Source organism: Manacus candei, unplaced genomic scaffold (assembly GCF_025592945.1).
Source record: "Manacus candei isolate 608988 ecotype Guabito, Panama unplaced genomic scaffold, ASM2559294v1 h1tg000018l, whole genome shotgun sequence".
Lineage (NCBI taxonomy): Eukaryota > Metazoa > Chordata > Aves > Passeriformes > Pipridae > Manacus > Manacus candei.
This window is the reverse complement of record NW_026138066.1, coordinates 7,714,854-7,730,897: the sequence shown is the minus strand read 5'-3', so window position 1 is coordinate 7,730,897 and position 16,044 is coordinate 7,714,854. Positions and strand designations below refer to the sequence as shown.

Here is a 16,044-nt window from a genome sequence, read left to right as displayed (position 1 = left end):
GATATTTGTGGGACTTACTGCCACAGGATGCCCTCCAGGGTTGCTCTGGACTTTATCAGTAGGCAATGTGTCACATCACTGAGTTAACTGCCTTATTTAGATCCAACCATGAATTGAAATTGCAGAAATTTCCCTGGCAGCAGGGTACCTCGGGGGCTTCACTGTGGTGGTTGTAGCTGGCACTACCCATGCACCTCCTCAGTGCAGGAAGCAGCCTTTGAAGCTCAGAAGTGTTGCTGCATCCAGGAATGATAACCTGGCCCAACTCCATAGTTTCTCTGTGCCCTCCTAAGACTGCAGGATTTTGCAGTGCCAATCATTGCACCCTGAGCCCTCCTCCCTCCTGCAAGCAGTGGCAGTGGCAGCCACCCTGTAACACTTACTCTCAAGTCCCTGCAATGCATCAGGAAGGCAGGTGCTCACAGCTGCCAGATCCATAGTACCTCTGGGACCACTCTCTTCAGCTTAATTTTAGTGTCTTGGAGGCAATTTGTCTGGACTGGTGACTCATTCCTCCCTCTTTAATTTTTTTCCCTGCCCTCCCCCTCCCTATTCTCTTTCTGACTGTGCCTAGCAGTATGCGTGAATGCTAGTACTGATATGACTCCTTGGGATGTGAGCTTAGGAAGATTAATGCAGCAGTGTTTTGGTGAAAGGATGTCCACAGCAACCTGCAGGGGCAGTCCTCACGGAGAGGAATCTGGGTCCGGGTGTCCCATCCCAAAGCCTGCACCCCATCCTCTGTGGATCTTGGAGGGGAGACAACTCTTCCTTTGGACACATGGAGACTGAGAAGAGGATAGGCAAAAGCGAAGATGTAATCACCCCACTGCACACAATATTTGCACTTTACTGAGGAACGCAGGGGGCTCAGCTGAGAACTTAGCAACTTGGTGCATGAATCATGCTGTGTCTCTTCATCGAATAGTGGCTGGGGCTCATGAAGCTCAGTGTGGTTCTGCCTGGCTTGTTGTTGCTGAAGGAGGGGCACAGCTGGTAGGTGCCTCCACCCAGCTGTCCCATTGCTCACTGCTTCAGGGCTGTGTCCCCCCGTGGTGCAACACTTCGCAGACATGGCAAGAATATGGTCTGTTTATTGGGTCTTATTCACTATGCTGTAACCTCAGGGGCCCAGGAAGAAGGGCAGGAGCAGGTGGGGTGAGGTGAGTGTGGGGAAGTTGTGCAAACTAACACACCAGTGCTACAGACCCACAACAGTCTTTCAAGCTGGCAGAAGTAAAAAAAGCACAATGACCGCCACAAGGTGCTGAGCTCTGGGAAGCTGGAGCCGTCACTCTCCTGTGTGCTGGGCAGCACCTGAGGTCAGGATGGGGCCAGGATCTATAGCCAAAAACACAACAGACCTCCTAATACCAGCTCAACTATTTTCCTGCCCTCCCTCCCTCCCTCTGCCCTGGTGATGGTGAGAGTATGAAGGGGCGGGGTCCCAATTAGGAAGCTCCCACTCTTCTCTCCCATCAAGTTTGGCCAGCTTTGCCTCTCATGCTGAAGCCTCTCTCCTCCCTCTGTTGACTTGAGCTGAAGTGGAAGGGCAATTAGGGACAATATGAGGAGTAAAGGAGTTCTGGAGGAAAAGCTGCTGCCTGCCAATGAACGGCAACACAATAACCCCCTTGAGGTGAGCGGGGCTTGGTAAGAGGAAGGGCCATTGGGCAGCTGCCATGAATACAGAACAGATTTTTCTTTTTTTTTAATTATTTCTCCTTTTTTTTTTCCATTCCTCTAGACAAAGGCTACGGCTTTGTAGCTCTCAGAGCAGGTCATGCCCAGGGCAGCCTGGATGTAGTTCCCTCTGTGGTAGAAGGACAGTTCTTGTCTGTGAGGACAAATGTGGAAAATCCTAGGCAGCCCTGCACCAGGAGATGGGAGCAAACTTGCCCATAGTCAAACAGAAAGGAGGGGGAAGTTGTTTTGAGGTCCATCATCCTATGTCCTGTCCTTTCCCCAAGCAGGACTGCTGTCTGCCTCTCTCTCTTTGAGGATGACCCATTCCACCAGGCTCAGCAGGTCACAGGAACCCAGCAGCCCTGACCATCTAGGTCCAGGAACAGGAAAGTGTCACTGGTGTCACTCCCTGGAATCCCTGTCAGACTTACTTGCTTAGAGGAGGCTGCATGCGCGTTTCTTTGTCCGGGTGGGCTGTGGACAGAGGACTGCTCGGATGGCCTCATCGAACACCGTCTTGAGGCCGCGCTGCGTCAAAGCCGAGCACTCGAGGTATTTCACAGAGTCTGTTGGGAGGAAGCCGGGTGTTGTAATGGGGAGGAAGGGAGCTGGGGTTGGCAGTGGGGTACCCAGGTTTCTGTTGCTTGTGCTAGAAAGCAAGGCACCTGCCTCTTGCCCGAATTGAATAAATATATGTCAAGTGATCAAGGACATTACTCATTGTCAGGACACACTTCGCTCACTCACAGTCTTTTCTTTAGGGCAAACCTTGTCAGCTGTACAAGACCAAGGTTTCTCTATTCTCCACCTTTGTAGCCAGGGCAGAGCCATTGTCTGGCTATGTTATCCTGGCCAGACATCCCCTCTGCTGAACTCCTGATTGAAAACTTCTCTCTTAAACTGTTTCCCACCCTCTCTCCTACCTCTGTGTGCCACCTCTGAGAAGAGAGGAGCAGGCATTTATGCATGTTCTGAGGTATAGAGGGGAGCTGATGCCCCTGAGCTGAATGGTAGCTCATACCTGGGGCTGCATGTATAAGCCCCAGAAGAACAGAAGCAGAGAGGGGAAGTTGCAGTTGCAACTCTTCCTGAGATGCTAAAAACTTCACTCTTCTACCTCTTTCCGGATGTAGAGGAGAGGCCTCTGCCCACAAGGCAGCTGTGGCTTTCACAGAAAAATATTGTCCCAGATAGAAGTAGCAGAGTAAAAGGGGAGGGGAATGTAAAAGCGTGTATTTGTGTGTATATGTGGAGGATGGTGACCAGAGAGAACATTGCCAGACTGAGTCTTCCTCAATAAGCAGATGTCCTTCCTGATTCTCCCAAAATGCATTTTGTCCCATGACCTTTGATGTGTCTCCCGGTGTCTCTCAGAGATTCCACTGTGAGATACCCCTACAAAAGCCTTAGTAGGTTGAGGGGAAGCCCTTATCTTCTGTCTCTCTCCTTTCAGTAGGTTCAAGATGTTTCCCCAAACACGTACCAATTTCCTTGGCCAGAGCAAGGCCCTGAGGATATGTAATGGGGGATAGCTTCTTCTCCTTCAGCTTCTCAATGGTGTCCTTGTCATCACGAAGATCCAGCTTTGTGCCCACAAGGATGATGGGAGTGCTAGGGCAGTGGTGCCGCACCTCGGGGAACCACTATCAGTGGAGCAAAATAGCAAAGATGTGAGAAGAGGTCATACATATGGGCATGCACAAGGGAAACAAAGAGGCACTCCAGAAAAAATGTCAGCAAGACAGCTAACAGCCTGTCCTTCCTCACATATATTGTTGGACCTTAAAACCTGGTCCAGACCACTCCCTATTGCTGAATCCTCAGGCAAAACCTGACATGGAGCTCAAATTTTGTTAAGCAGAAGCAAAATCTGCTCTCTACCCTTCACCCTCCCATCCAGGAGGAACCTGAAAGTGGTAGGAAGGAGATACTGCTGTTCTCCTCTTCATTAGTCTCTCCCTTACTCCCTCACTTCTCATCTAAAGGCTGTGGGTACCTGCTTCTCATACCTTATGGACTGATCCTGCATGTCTGTGCTTTGACAGTCTTGGCTGAAAGATGCCATCAGAATATAAGTCTGTGGTCTGACAGCAAAACAGCCCAGCAAGATGAATACTAGCCCATTAGTAGGATTGGCCACCTTCTTTGAGGTGAACCAGAAAAGGCATCTGAAGGAGGCCGATATTTTAGTTCCTCCTGACCCACAGAAAAAAAGATATGACCACTTTAAACCTAGACGTCCTATTGGTAGTCTCTTCCCACAGTCACTGTCTTTGCAAGACCACCACCAACCTCATCCCCCTTGCCCCCTGATGGACCAGGATACTCTGTCTCACCTTAGCACGGACGTTTTCATAAGATGCCGGGCTGACAAGGGAGAAACAGATCAGGAAGACATCCTGTAGGCATACAACCATGGTGCAGTTAGGATGAGAGCATGGGATGGCATGAGGAGTCAGGGAGGGAAGAGAAGATCTGTGTGGGAAGCACACTCTCTCTGCAGCAGAGGGTCATGCCAGGGGAAGCTGTCTCTCACAATGTAACACAGTCCTAGTCCTGACTGCTGCTTCTTGCCGCTGGAGGAGAGAAGGATGTTTGCTCCCATGACTCATGGTAACCATAGCCACCACTATCAGAAGAGCCAAATGGTCAGCTATGAGGATGGGGTTTTTGTGGTTGGCACACTCATCCTCATGGGAAATGGCCTGACAGCGTCCTGCTCATTTCTCACAGAACACGAGAGAGCTTTCAGGCCAAAATAATATTTTGCCTACAGTTGAGACAGAGCTAGGCTCAATCCAAAAAGTGCACATGCAGGACTCAGATGAGGCGGAGTTTCAGTTCTCCAGGTAAGAGATACATGGCATGGCATGGCAGAGTTTAGACTTCCATTATAACCAAACCAAACCAAACCAGCTCATCAAGGTAATAATTATTTCATCCAGCTTCACCTAGCTGGAACAGTGGTGTCAGACCCACCTATCCATTTCCATATTTCTAGAACCATAAGAGACAACAACCTAGGAGAACCATTCCCCCACCTTCCCTTGAGATGCATCCTAGAGCAGGTGCGAGCATGTTGTTAACTATGCCTGCTTGTACTGACTACAGAAAGCAGCTTAAGCAAACAGCTTATACCTGGTTTCTGATTTTTAGGTGACTGAACCTAGCCCAAACAAATAGTGGCCTCAATTGCTAACCTTTTCAATTGCAGTGGCAACCTTCAGACCAGCACCTGATGCAGCAGGGTCTTTCTGAGCTTGCTAACTGACTACTTGAAACAACATTCTCTAGGGAAGATGATCTTTAAACCCTGAAATCACTCTGTCGGTGTGATGAAAAAGTGGTGAACACAGTATCTGAGGCATCCATTTGTTCTGCTCCAGGCATTAGCAGATCAAACAGGTATCCACACATCAGATATCTTTTAAAAGGCAGAATCCAGAATAGTGGGTTCACAAAAATGTGAGAAGATCCTGCCTCAGCTCCTAAATTCCTCAAACCACTCTAACTTTACAAAAGGAGATTTCTTTTACCAGGCCTGTGTAAGGCATCTGCCCCACACTGAAGTCAGTGTCAGCTGGCTTCAAAAGTGTCTTTGAATGTCTCGCTTTTCTTGCTCAGTTATACCAGTAATGGAAGTTTAGATAAAGGCTCCAAAATATCCTTAGCTGCCTTTTAACTTTTGGGTTTCAAGGCACTTGTATATCAATAGAGATATTCTCAGAAAAATGCAGAGATAGTAACAGTCCTGTCACTGTTTCATGGGACGTGTTGTTTTTTGCAGTGAGGAATGGAGGTGTGTCTGAGGGAGGAAGGCAGGAGGGGCATGGAGTGTGACCCACCGTCTGCGGGTAAGAGAGTGGCCTCAGCCTGTCATAGTCTTCTTGTCCAGCAGTATCCCATAGTCCCAGATTTACAGGCTTGCTGTCAACCATCACGTTGGCAGAATAGTTATCAAACCTGAAATTCAGAGACGTAGACCATGAAACAGGAGAAGAGGGAGCCCTTCCAGTAGTGTAGGTGGGGTTCACTAGATACATTCAGGAGCAAAGGGTAGAGATTCCTCTTCTCAGCTCACCTGAGTGATGCTGTGAGCCTCCCTCTTATGGATTTCCCACTCAGCATCAACCTCCTCCCTATCATTCAGCTGTCCTGGACAGGTCCTTGGCTGCAGCTCCACCTTTGATACCTTACATGCAGATCCACGAACCCTTTCATTTGCCCTTTCTTTCCCCGATATCCTTCCCACAACTATGTCTACCCTTGCACCAAGCCCCTATCTTATTTTTATTCTTTTTTTTATGCTTTAAAACCTAGTTTTAAACCTAGTTTAAAAGTGAAGAACTCATGTCTCTGTAGCTCCCCCAGAGCCCTGCACTTCTGAACAGCCCTGCTGGAATTGAGGACAATGTGTCCCCTTACTCTTTGACGACTCAGCTTGAAATATTTGAGAACAGCTGTCAGGATTGCACACTTGGGACTAAAGACTTAATGGGGAAAAAAGGACATTAAAACAATAGAGATGTTCTTAGAAATTTTTATTTCCTGGTCCCTTTGGTGTTTTTTTTCAGACTAAGGCAAGGGAAACCAGTGATAGGAAGGAACCAGCACAAAGGCCTTGTGAATGTGTTCGTGGTGTATGCTGACATTGTGTTCATGGTGTATGCTGACATTGTAAGGGACATGATTTAGTAGTGGACTTGGCAGTGCTAGGCTAATGGCTGGACTTAGTGATCTTAGAGGTCTTTTCCAACCAAATCAATGACTGCTCTAATGACAGCAAGTGCCTTGTACAAGGAAGGAAGTGGGGACCCTTGTCCATCTAACTGCATTCTCTGGGATCCAGCCCAATTCCTGTAGCCTAGTGCCTGTTTGTTTTGCCTAGCAGGATCCCATCTATTACTTGTAAACTTAGCAAGCAGATAGACCTTGAGTTGGCTTGAGTCTCCCAAATATTCCATTTATACCAGCGTTTTATGAGGTCACTCATGCTGAAAGGTAACAGATCCAAAGTGTAAAGCTCCCTTGCAGGTTTGTCAGACCTTCCTCTGCTTGGCATGGAGACAGTGACCAATGGAGCACACAACAAAGGGTTACTGCACTCCTTTGCATCCTGCTTGCCATGACTCCCACCCACTCCAGGACCTGTTTATGCGTTACTCACACAGTGGGGATGTATTCTCCTGGGAATGCATTAGTGGTGTAGCTGATAAGGAGGCAAGTTTTTCCCACAGCTCTGGAAGAGAAAGAAAAAATAGCAGGAAATTGTTACAGTGCAGGCAGTCTTGCTAGAGTGAGATGGAGATGGGGCAATCCTTCCACACTTCTAAACTAGTCTTGTCAGGTGACCCCTGGAAGCAGAAACACATTCACAGGACCAGACAGCGCGTAACCATAGGTTAGACAACCAGCAGGAAGAAAGACAGGATGTCACCCAGAAATGTTTGTTGTCTTCGAGCATGAAGGCTTGTTTTTACAGTCTACTACAGAGATCACTCAGCTAAAACACATCCACTCTGAGATGGAGGTGAGAGCCTCACATTTTCCAGAGCATGCATAGTGCTGTATACTCACAACCAGGGCTGGTGCACTGATTCAGTGCCATGACAAAGCTGCACAGCCAGCCTCAGCACTCAAATACAGGCATTCCAGCCTGCTTTTGAAGGTCTTGTGGCCAGGAACTGGTAGCAACTTTTCCTGACTTAGCCATGGCATGTCTCAGTCTTTCCCAGCTACAGTAAGCTGCAGCATCACCCACGCAGACAGCTGTAAGCAGCCAGCAAGGTGCCTGTACCCCATGGCTGACAGAGGCTGCTGCTGATGTTTCTGAGCTAAAAGCTGGTGCTTCCTCTCTCCTTAGCCACCTACACACCCATGCTGCAGCAGGGTGGAGCGCGAATAAGCCAGGGTAGCAGCACAATCCAGACCCAGTGAGAGTATTGGTGGGATAAGGAGGAATAAGACTATGAAGTGGAGGAGGAGTCGTCATGAGCAAGGCGAAGACTGTGGTGAGCGAAAGAATAAGTGAAAAGAAATTGGTAGAAAAAAAAGCAGCCAGGACAGGTGCAGGAAAGAAAATCCTTCTACTACTGGGATCCTATTTCTCAAGTTTTTGTGGCCTGGGAAAGCCCTGCCATGTTTCAGCTACAGAACACTTGAGGTGGAGGTAATGAGAGTAACTTGCCTCTGCTAGCACAGCCACAGGATGTGGGAGATGTCTTTTCCGGGGCAAAGGCTGGAATTCTGCTGCTGGGGATGCTGAAACCATCTCACTTGTACCTGCAAAGTCCCTGTCACAGAGCTGCAGCCCTGTCTTTTTGTGTGCCCTTGACAGGCACGGCTGGTATCTTCACTATGGTCACAAGGCACCTGTCTCAGTCACTGGACTGTGGGGCAGCTGAGGAGAAGCTGAGCTCTTTGGTGTGCTCTGACATTTGTTTCTTCCTCCTGCCACTCCAATTTCTTAGATCCTCCTCTCTCAGTCCCTGCGTTTTCCCCAGCTCCATTGCTTCCCTGTTATCATAGAGATATTGAGGGAGGGCCAAGGATGCTTGTTGAAACTCTACAGGTGATATTTCAGGAGATCTATGGGCTTGTGAGTGGGTCAGTCATGGAAGAGGGGGAGCTTCTGAATTGGTGTGGTTGAACAGAGAGGAGCACAAAGGGTCAGTGAAGGATTGAAGGTTAAAACAGAGCCGAGGTTAGTGACACCTGCAGGTTCCTGTGACTGAACTCAGGGAGTGTTAAGAGGACAGCGATGTGCGATGGAGGGGTCAATGGGGGCACAACAGCTATGAGGCAACATGCAGGTTTAGCTGAGTAATGTGGTTGGTAGGGTTGAGGCAAGAGGGAACAATGGCTGGTATGGCTGGGGGGTAGGTGAGGGGTGGTGAACCAAGAGCTCAGAGCAATGGGGGGATGACTGGACTGCTGTGTTGCAAGATGGTGAAAGGTGTACAGAGAAGCAAAACGATGGGACAGAAGACATTTAAGAGGAACTGAGGTCAGAGGGGTTGAGAGCAGGACATGTTGTGAGGTTAGCCATGATATGAGGGGAATACTGCCTTGAGGGAAGGCTACAGATTTAGCGCAATGTGTGAGGGGCAAACTAGGGGGGTGGGTAACAGGGCAACAGAGAAATGCACAGTGGAGTTGTTCATCCAGCTCTAGTTTGAAGCCTTCAGGGGACTTTTCTTAGAGGTAAAGTTTTTTTATTTGGGGCTCTTTCCTTGTCCCTTCTCCCCATTCCCTTACTCAAGCCCCTGAGAACATGTCTGACGTACTGTTATGTTTGCAGACGACTTCTTCCCCAGGCGAGTTTTGAAGGAGGAAGTGACTGTGGGGAGCAGGACTGCTGCAAATGTCTCTTCATTTGCTACCTTATAGCTGCCCCAGTTAACAGCCTGGACAGCTTCCAGATGGGAAATGAATTAAGCTACTCCATCCCAAATGTGGACTTTCCTCTCTCCCTTCGTTACATCTATTCATCCCACAGGGCAAGAAGAGGCCCTGTCCACTCCATCCCTCCTGCCCCAAGCGGTGATGACTGTTTCACTTGTTGATGGCTTGGATCAGGCCATTTCCAGGAATCATGGGCAGTGAAGCCACCATGATGTGAAGGCAAGGTTTTGTTACCTCCCACCCCCGAAGTGGCCTGTACTTGTGCCTGTCTCAGTGGAAAGGGCTCCTCCTCCTCGTGCCCACAGAAACTCCTTGCCAACAATCTCCACTATACCTCAATAGAGAGATTATGCACTGAGAAAAGCTGAACACATAGATCCTGGTGGACATCTCATCAGGACCGTAGTGCCATTCCCTCTCTCAGTCATTCCCAGTGAGCAGATGGCTTTCAAGGAAGGAGCCATTCACCTGCAGGACAGCACTTGCACCTCTCAGGTTTTAAATCTGACCCCTGCCTACAAGGTTGAATCTGGCAGGAACACCATCACCTCCTGTGCATGGGACAGGATGGCCTTCAAAATGCCCTCTTCCATACTCTCCCCAGAGGAAAGTCCCTTGCCCTGGGGAGGGAGGGGTGAGCAAGTAGTAGCAAGCCTGCAGGAGGTCAGAAGCAAAGTTGGGGAAGTTTCATGAGGCAGACACCTTTTTCTCATGCCCCTTGTCCCCTCCCCACAACCACAGCAAACCCGCAGGGTACCTACCCGTCTCCTACCACGACACACTTGATGGCTTGCATGGCTCTGGACCCGTAGTGGAGGGCAGTGCCCGGGGCAAAGGAAAGTCAGGCCGAGGCAAACAGCAGGGAGAGATGGGCAAATGTGGGTATCAGCCCTTGTGCTGCAGTGAATAGCAGGTTGCAAGGAGGGAGGAAGTGGAAGAGGGAACTTTACTCGACAATCACCCTCTGGGCCCTCCTCCCCTCCCACCGCAAGGCAGCTCTGTGGCAGAGGCCGTTAGCTGAAGGCGGAGCAGGCGTGGCTTCATGGCTTCATGGGATGATGACTACTGTAATAATTTTTGTTCTCACACACAACCTCTTCCCATCTCATTGCAGTGAGCGGCTGAGGGCACCAAACTGCTTTTCCAGGGTAGCTGAACAAGGGTTAGAAGTGGGGTGAGAAAGCAGACAGGTGGATTTTTCTCTTCCCTCCTTTATTATCCAAACTTTGGAGGAGATATAAGCAGAGAAGGGCATCTGAAGTGGGAGTAGTGGGGTGATGAGGGCTAATGAAGGTTTTTCAGGTTTTCCCAGGGCCCCTAAGCATCAAGGGCGAAACATCACAAGGAACAATTCCTCTGTGACAGCTGAACAGGGAATTTATGCATCCCCTAGGAAGCAACTGCCACCATATGGCTGGCTGCTCTATCCCTCCTCTCCTGTGGGGAAAAGGTACTCCCTCACTTTCTCACCTGCCCAGACTTCTAGTACAAAGAAGCGTTGTGTGAACCTGTGTGTTCACCATGAAGGTGAGCAAATGCATCAAGGGATGCAATTAACTGTTTTCTCTCCCCTGACAGTACCGTGAGAGCCAATACTGGTGGATGAGAGAAGCCCCTGCAAACCAGTCTCTCCTGTCCAACCTTTCCTCTACTCTTGTGCAAAAGCAGCCAGTGAAAACTTCTGCCAGACCCCTCCTTTCTTGTCATAGAATAGTTTGGGTTGGAAGGGACCATTAAAGGCCATCTAATCCAACCCCCTGCAATGAGCAGGGACACCTTCAACTAGATCAGGTTGCTCAGAGTCCTGTCCAACCTGACCTTGAATGTTTCCAGGGATGGGGCATCCACCACTTCTCTGGCCAACTTGTTCCAGTGTTTAACTACCCTCAACATAAAAGAACTTCTTTCTTATATCTAGTCTGAATCTACCCTCTTTTAGTTTAAAACTATAACCTATTGTCCTGTCACTACAGGCCCTACCAAAAAGCCTATACTTGTCTTTCTTATAGGTCCCCTTAGTGTATTGAAAGGCTGCAATAAGGTCTCCCCAGATCTTTCTCTTCTTCAGGCTGAACGACCCCAACTCTCTAAGGCAGTCCTCATTGTCCTCAAAGATAAAAGATTTGTAGAGCTAATCATCAAGGGAAGCAAGCACGCTAAGAAAGAAGAGACAAAGAGCATAATGATCCCAGGAAGCTCTACCCCTTCCTCTCCCTTATCGAAATAGGGTCTGCCTCCTCTTCCTTCCTTCTCCTCCATGCAACATTAAGCCTGGAAAAGCATGTATGTATGAATATCTGTGTGCTCCAACCTGAACTGAGGAGTGGATGGGCAGGAGATGCATTTTATAGAAGATAGGGTATGGTGGCACAGAATTAATTAGAATTTCCAGGCTTAGTTGGGAGGCCAGTAAGACCAAGAACAGTGAGTTTGCAGCTGGGATATTCCTGAAGGAAGGATCTCTGAATAAAAGCATTTATCCAAAGGCTGATGGACTTTGCGCTGCTGCAGCCATGGGAGGCTATTGTGACTGACCTGCTCTGGAGGAGAGCTCTCCCATCTGTCACTCAGCACTGGCCACAACCCAGAAATCTTCAACCATGGAATGTTTCCAAGTCTTACAGCTATTTCAGAAGCACAAAGTGACCAACTGTACTAGGTGTTCCCTCTGTGGGGGGTAGGGAAAGGGGCGGAAGGAAAGGAGAGAGCAGGAAAGGGGAGAGCAGGAACAGGCCACAGGAATACAGGTCAGAGAAGGATATAAGGGAGAGGGACAAAGGCTGTTACAGAGGGGAGCTGGAAAGGACAAGCAGACACAGAATGTAATGGGCCAGGAGACGGGGACTCAGAAGAGAAGGCAGATGTATCTGGTTCTAGAGAATGCTACTGGTGGATGGAGAACAACCATTATAACTCCCTGGGCAGTCAGACACATTGAGAGCTCTCTGTGGGAAACATCTGGGTGACAAGTGAGGGCTCAGGGAGCTGGAGCTGATAGAGTATCTGCAGATTCAAGGAACTCTAGGTTGGGCAGGCAGCCTGGAACAGGCACTCAGCAACTTAACCCCTTTCTTGTAATACTACAGTTGGAATCATCTTCTCCAAAGGAACAGTTCACTTTTCCCTATATATTTGGTCTGAAGGTTTTCAATAAATCTTACGTGTCTGGGGAGAAGCAGGTGGGAAGAAAAGAGAGTGAACACCTGGAGTGAGAAGGATGGCGACAGGGGAAAAGAGCTGGGGAGAGCTGAAGAATACATTGAGTCTTACCTGGGAGAGAGTAAGTCATATGACAGTGCTAGGGATGGGATTCAGGCTAAGGCAGACTGGATGGAAAACTGACCAGTGGCCCAATAGGACCTGGTGGCAGGGATAAACAAGGACCACTGACCTGCTGAATGCCAGTGTGTGCTTTTGTCCTTGTCTAGCACATGGGCTTATGGGACTGGCAGTGTAGAAGGGACTGGAGAAGAAGAAAACCAGTTAAATTGGTCAGGTGGGAGGGATTGTTCAGGTGAGCCTCATGTCAAAGAAACTGTAAATTCTGCATGGCCGACAATGAGCTGTGGAAGTCCCGGCAAGAACCCATTTCTGGGCAAATTACTTTTGGAAGATGATTCCCTGCAACCACTATGGAATCAGTTCTTGTCCAGTCAGAGGTCTATGCTGGGAATCCTTCCTCCACTGGTGCCTCTGTAGGGGGACGATAGGGATCCACATAAAAACTGCTAGGGTGTTTCTTTCCATTACATTTAAATTATTAAAAATGGTATATTACATTCAAATAGCATATATAGTAATCACTCTGAGAACCACTGGCACCTGCTGCATTAAAATATCTCATTTGTACATGCTGCAGAAAAAAGAAGGAACCTGCAGGAAGGAGGCACATAACCCCAAAATGAGCACATACAGATCAGTTGCTGCTGCTCTGATGTCCTCTTACACCACCAAGAGGTGCTCTTCACATGAGTTTCCTTCTGTATGTGCAGTGGGGCTGAGGGAAGGCAGGCACACATTTAGGGTTTCTTGTTCCCTTCACTGAGTTTGAGGGAGACACTTACGGGAAAGAACTGCTCAGTGAGATAGTTTTACTCTGAGAGACTTCAGGGTCCTGAGCTGGGTCACAAGGGAGGAAATGTATGATACCATTTTTCCCCCCACGAGGACCTAAAGCAGTGAGGATCACTTATATCTCCCTCTCTTTCTCTGGTGTTTTGCTTCCTCAAGGATTATGGGCAAAGGGTAAGAGGGAGTCTTTCAGAAACGGTGTCTGCACATCACAGCCCTGCACAGGAGGGCAGGAACTGAGCAGGAGGCTTGTTCTTCAGCACAGAGTAGCAGGGAGGATTCTTTCATGGAGGAAGCACAAGGCTCATTTCTTTGCACACAAAGCACATGGTCACAGCATGTATTCTCATTACCCTGGATCCTGATAGGATTTATTTGAAGTGAGCTCTTTCTCAGGCAATCCTGAGTGGCCATGAGAACTTTTCTCTGTATGTTGAGCCCCCACCGGGGTAAAGAGCAATTTGCTTCAGCCTGACTGGGCTGCAAACTTGCAATATACCCTTTCTGCACCTTCCCACTTCCCCATTGACACAGCTTCATGCCATCTGTCCCCTGCTTTTAGTTCTTGCTTTGCCACTTCTCTTTTCCAAAATTCCCCCCCCCCCCCAACTGCTGCAGTTTCTCAGACTGCCACACTTCTTTGAAAAGCCTACCCTAACTTCAGAGCTCAGATCATAACTGAAGTGGGTGATGATGTTCTGCAGTCCCTGTTAGAGAGGTTGCGGAGTTGTTTCATACCAGGTCTGTTTTCTGACATGGCCATACCAAAGGCCTCTCTAGCCAAAATTTATCATGTTAAGGAAAAGCTTAGAAAAAGAATGAAGTTTCCAATCCTGAACACAAACTATTTACATTTACATCCATCATAAGCAAGTCAGCTTGCAAATGGTGTTTACTGAGTTTTGAACCTGTCTTACTCATGGGCTTTTCTGGAGACCAGGCCTACTGCAATCAAGGACAGGTGGTCCATTCCTGATACCCTGTGTTATGGAGGCTCCTCTATCTCCAGTGAGTGCTCTCAGCCTTTCTGCTTTGGGACAAAACAGCAGGTCCACTGCCATTCTCCTACCTGGCGCAGTGAAAGCAGTTCCCCTCCTCCACCCCTTCTGTATCTGGGTAAGCAGAAGACCATGGTGCAGACCTTTGGGCATCAAGGTCTTTGTGATCGCTGTTTCACACTTGCATTTCCCTCGATTAAGAAATTGTTCACAAACTCTCTATCATACTGGATTTTTTATGGCTTGGCCCTGTCTGATTCTCTGTACTTCTGCAGGTCCCCAGTGATTCTGATATGGGCTTCCATTCCCACAGACATTTTACTCTCAGACAGTGACAACCCCATCTCACTAATACCAGCCTGCTACAGTAATGGCAATAAATACAGATCAATATCTGACTGTGCATTCTTTCCCACAAGGTGCTTAGCTTATTCAACATTTTTCACCTGCCTGTTGTAGAGCAGAGTAACAGGGACTAGAAATCACATGTGTATATTCTAACCGGAGTGGCAACTTGACTCCCCTGCCTGCTAGCACTCTTTATACATTATGAGATGTTAGATATACTATGTTTTGTAAAACCAGATCTAATACGTATTTTTACTGGTAAGTGATGGTGTCTTCTAGGAAGGCTGCATCAAGAAAGTGAAAAGAAATGTTTAGAGGACTAAGGAAATCTATAGCTACTCTGTTTTACAAGACTAATATTTCCTGAACTACCAAAGTAAAATATTGTGCTTCCCTTTTACCATTTTATTTCAAAGGCATAAACCTTCAGTCTTGCTGCACTTCCAAGTCCAACAAAAAAATCCCTCTGGCTCTTCATTCGGGTTTATCAGACTCTAAGTGACCCTTCTGTAATCTTTATAAGAGGGGATTTTTTTGCCTGCAGCCTTTCAAAATCATCATTTTTCTACCTTTAAAATAGACTCCAGTCCCCTCCATACCCAACCTGAATGTCAGCATAAACCTCCTGAAGGAGCTATTGAATTTGTACAGACCTGTACTTTGTTTCTGTGTGGATAGTTGTGGGAATACAGTTGACATGTTCAGCACAGAAAAATACAAGGCACTTTGTCACTGTCTTTATCCCCTTGAAAGTATCCCTTTGAAAGTAGTAAGAAATAGTTTTTTTAATTTATTTACAAAATTATTTTAAGCCTGTACAAGGTAGTAGAAAAGTGCGCCCACATTGTTGGTTTGATATTTTCCTTTGTAAACACCAGAACAACAGATATTTCCAGCTCAAATTTGTGTCTCTGTACAGTCTGAGAGCATCTGGGGAGAAAAATTGGTCCCTGGCACAGGAGGCACAGGGAACAGCCTGGAGTATTGATCTGTAGCAGTCTGTCTAATCTGAGTATGCTTGACGAGGTGAGAACTGCTGCACCATTGCACACACACTCACCTTTTGCCTGTATAGCCCCAGCCTGAGATAACCACAGCTGGGAAGGATGTGCAGTGGCAGAAAAAATTACGAGATCTACCCCCAGTCCTGTATCAGAAGTGCTGATTTCCAGAGATCTGTTTCTTCCCGATCCTGTTCCAAACAGCTCATTCATCCCTTCCTTCCTTTCCTTCCTTCTCCCTCATTCTCTCTGTCATTGTATTTTCCTTTGGTTTCACCCCCGCCCGTTTTCACTTGAAATAACACGGGCTGTTTTGTAGCCCATTCATGGTCTTTTCATGCCACAACCACAGAGCGTGTTACTTACCTTAAGGGTGTTTCCAGACATATTGCTGGCTGGGGTAGTATGGGTATCCACTTGAGTTCACTACAGATCCATATTGCTGGTCTGGGATGCTCAAGCAGACTGATCTCTCACCTGGTTCTAGGTTTCCTCAAGAGAGGAACTGGTTGTTTTTCTCCAGGGTAAGCCTGGAT

At 47.9% G+C, this 16,044-nt stretch overlaps 1 protein-coding gene across 1 annotated transcript; it reads right to left on the bottom strand.

The window, feature by feature from the left end:
* Positions 1-310: 310 nt before the first annotated feature.
* RAC2 (Rac family small GTPase 2) lies at positions 311-10,061 on the bottom strand. Its single transcript, XM_051784022.1, has 7 exons — positions 9,852-10,061; positions 6,854-6,925; positions 5,532-5,649; positions 4,023-4,085; positions 3,170-3,329; positions 2,118-2,252; positions 311-1,341 (listed from the first exon to the last, which is right to left on the bottom strand). Exons 1-6 carry the CDS (start codon positions 9,884-9,886, stop codon positions 2,122-2,124), a joined length of 579 nt encoding a protein of 192 aa, XP_051639982.1. The 5' UTR covers positions 9,887-10,061; the 3' UTR covers positions 311-1,341; positions 2,118-2,121.
* Positions 10,062-16,044: the final 5,983 nt, after the last annotated feature.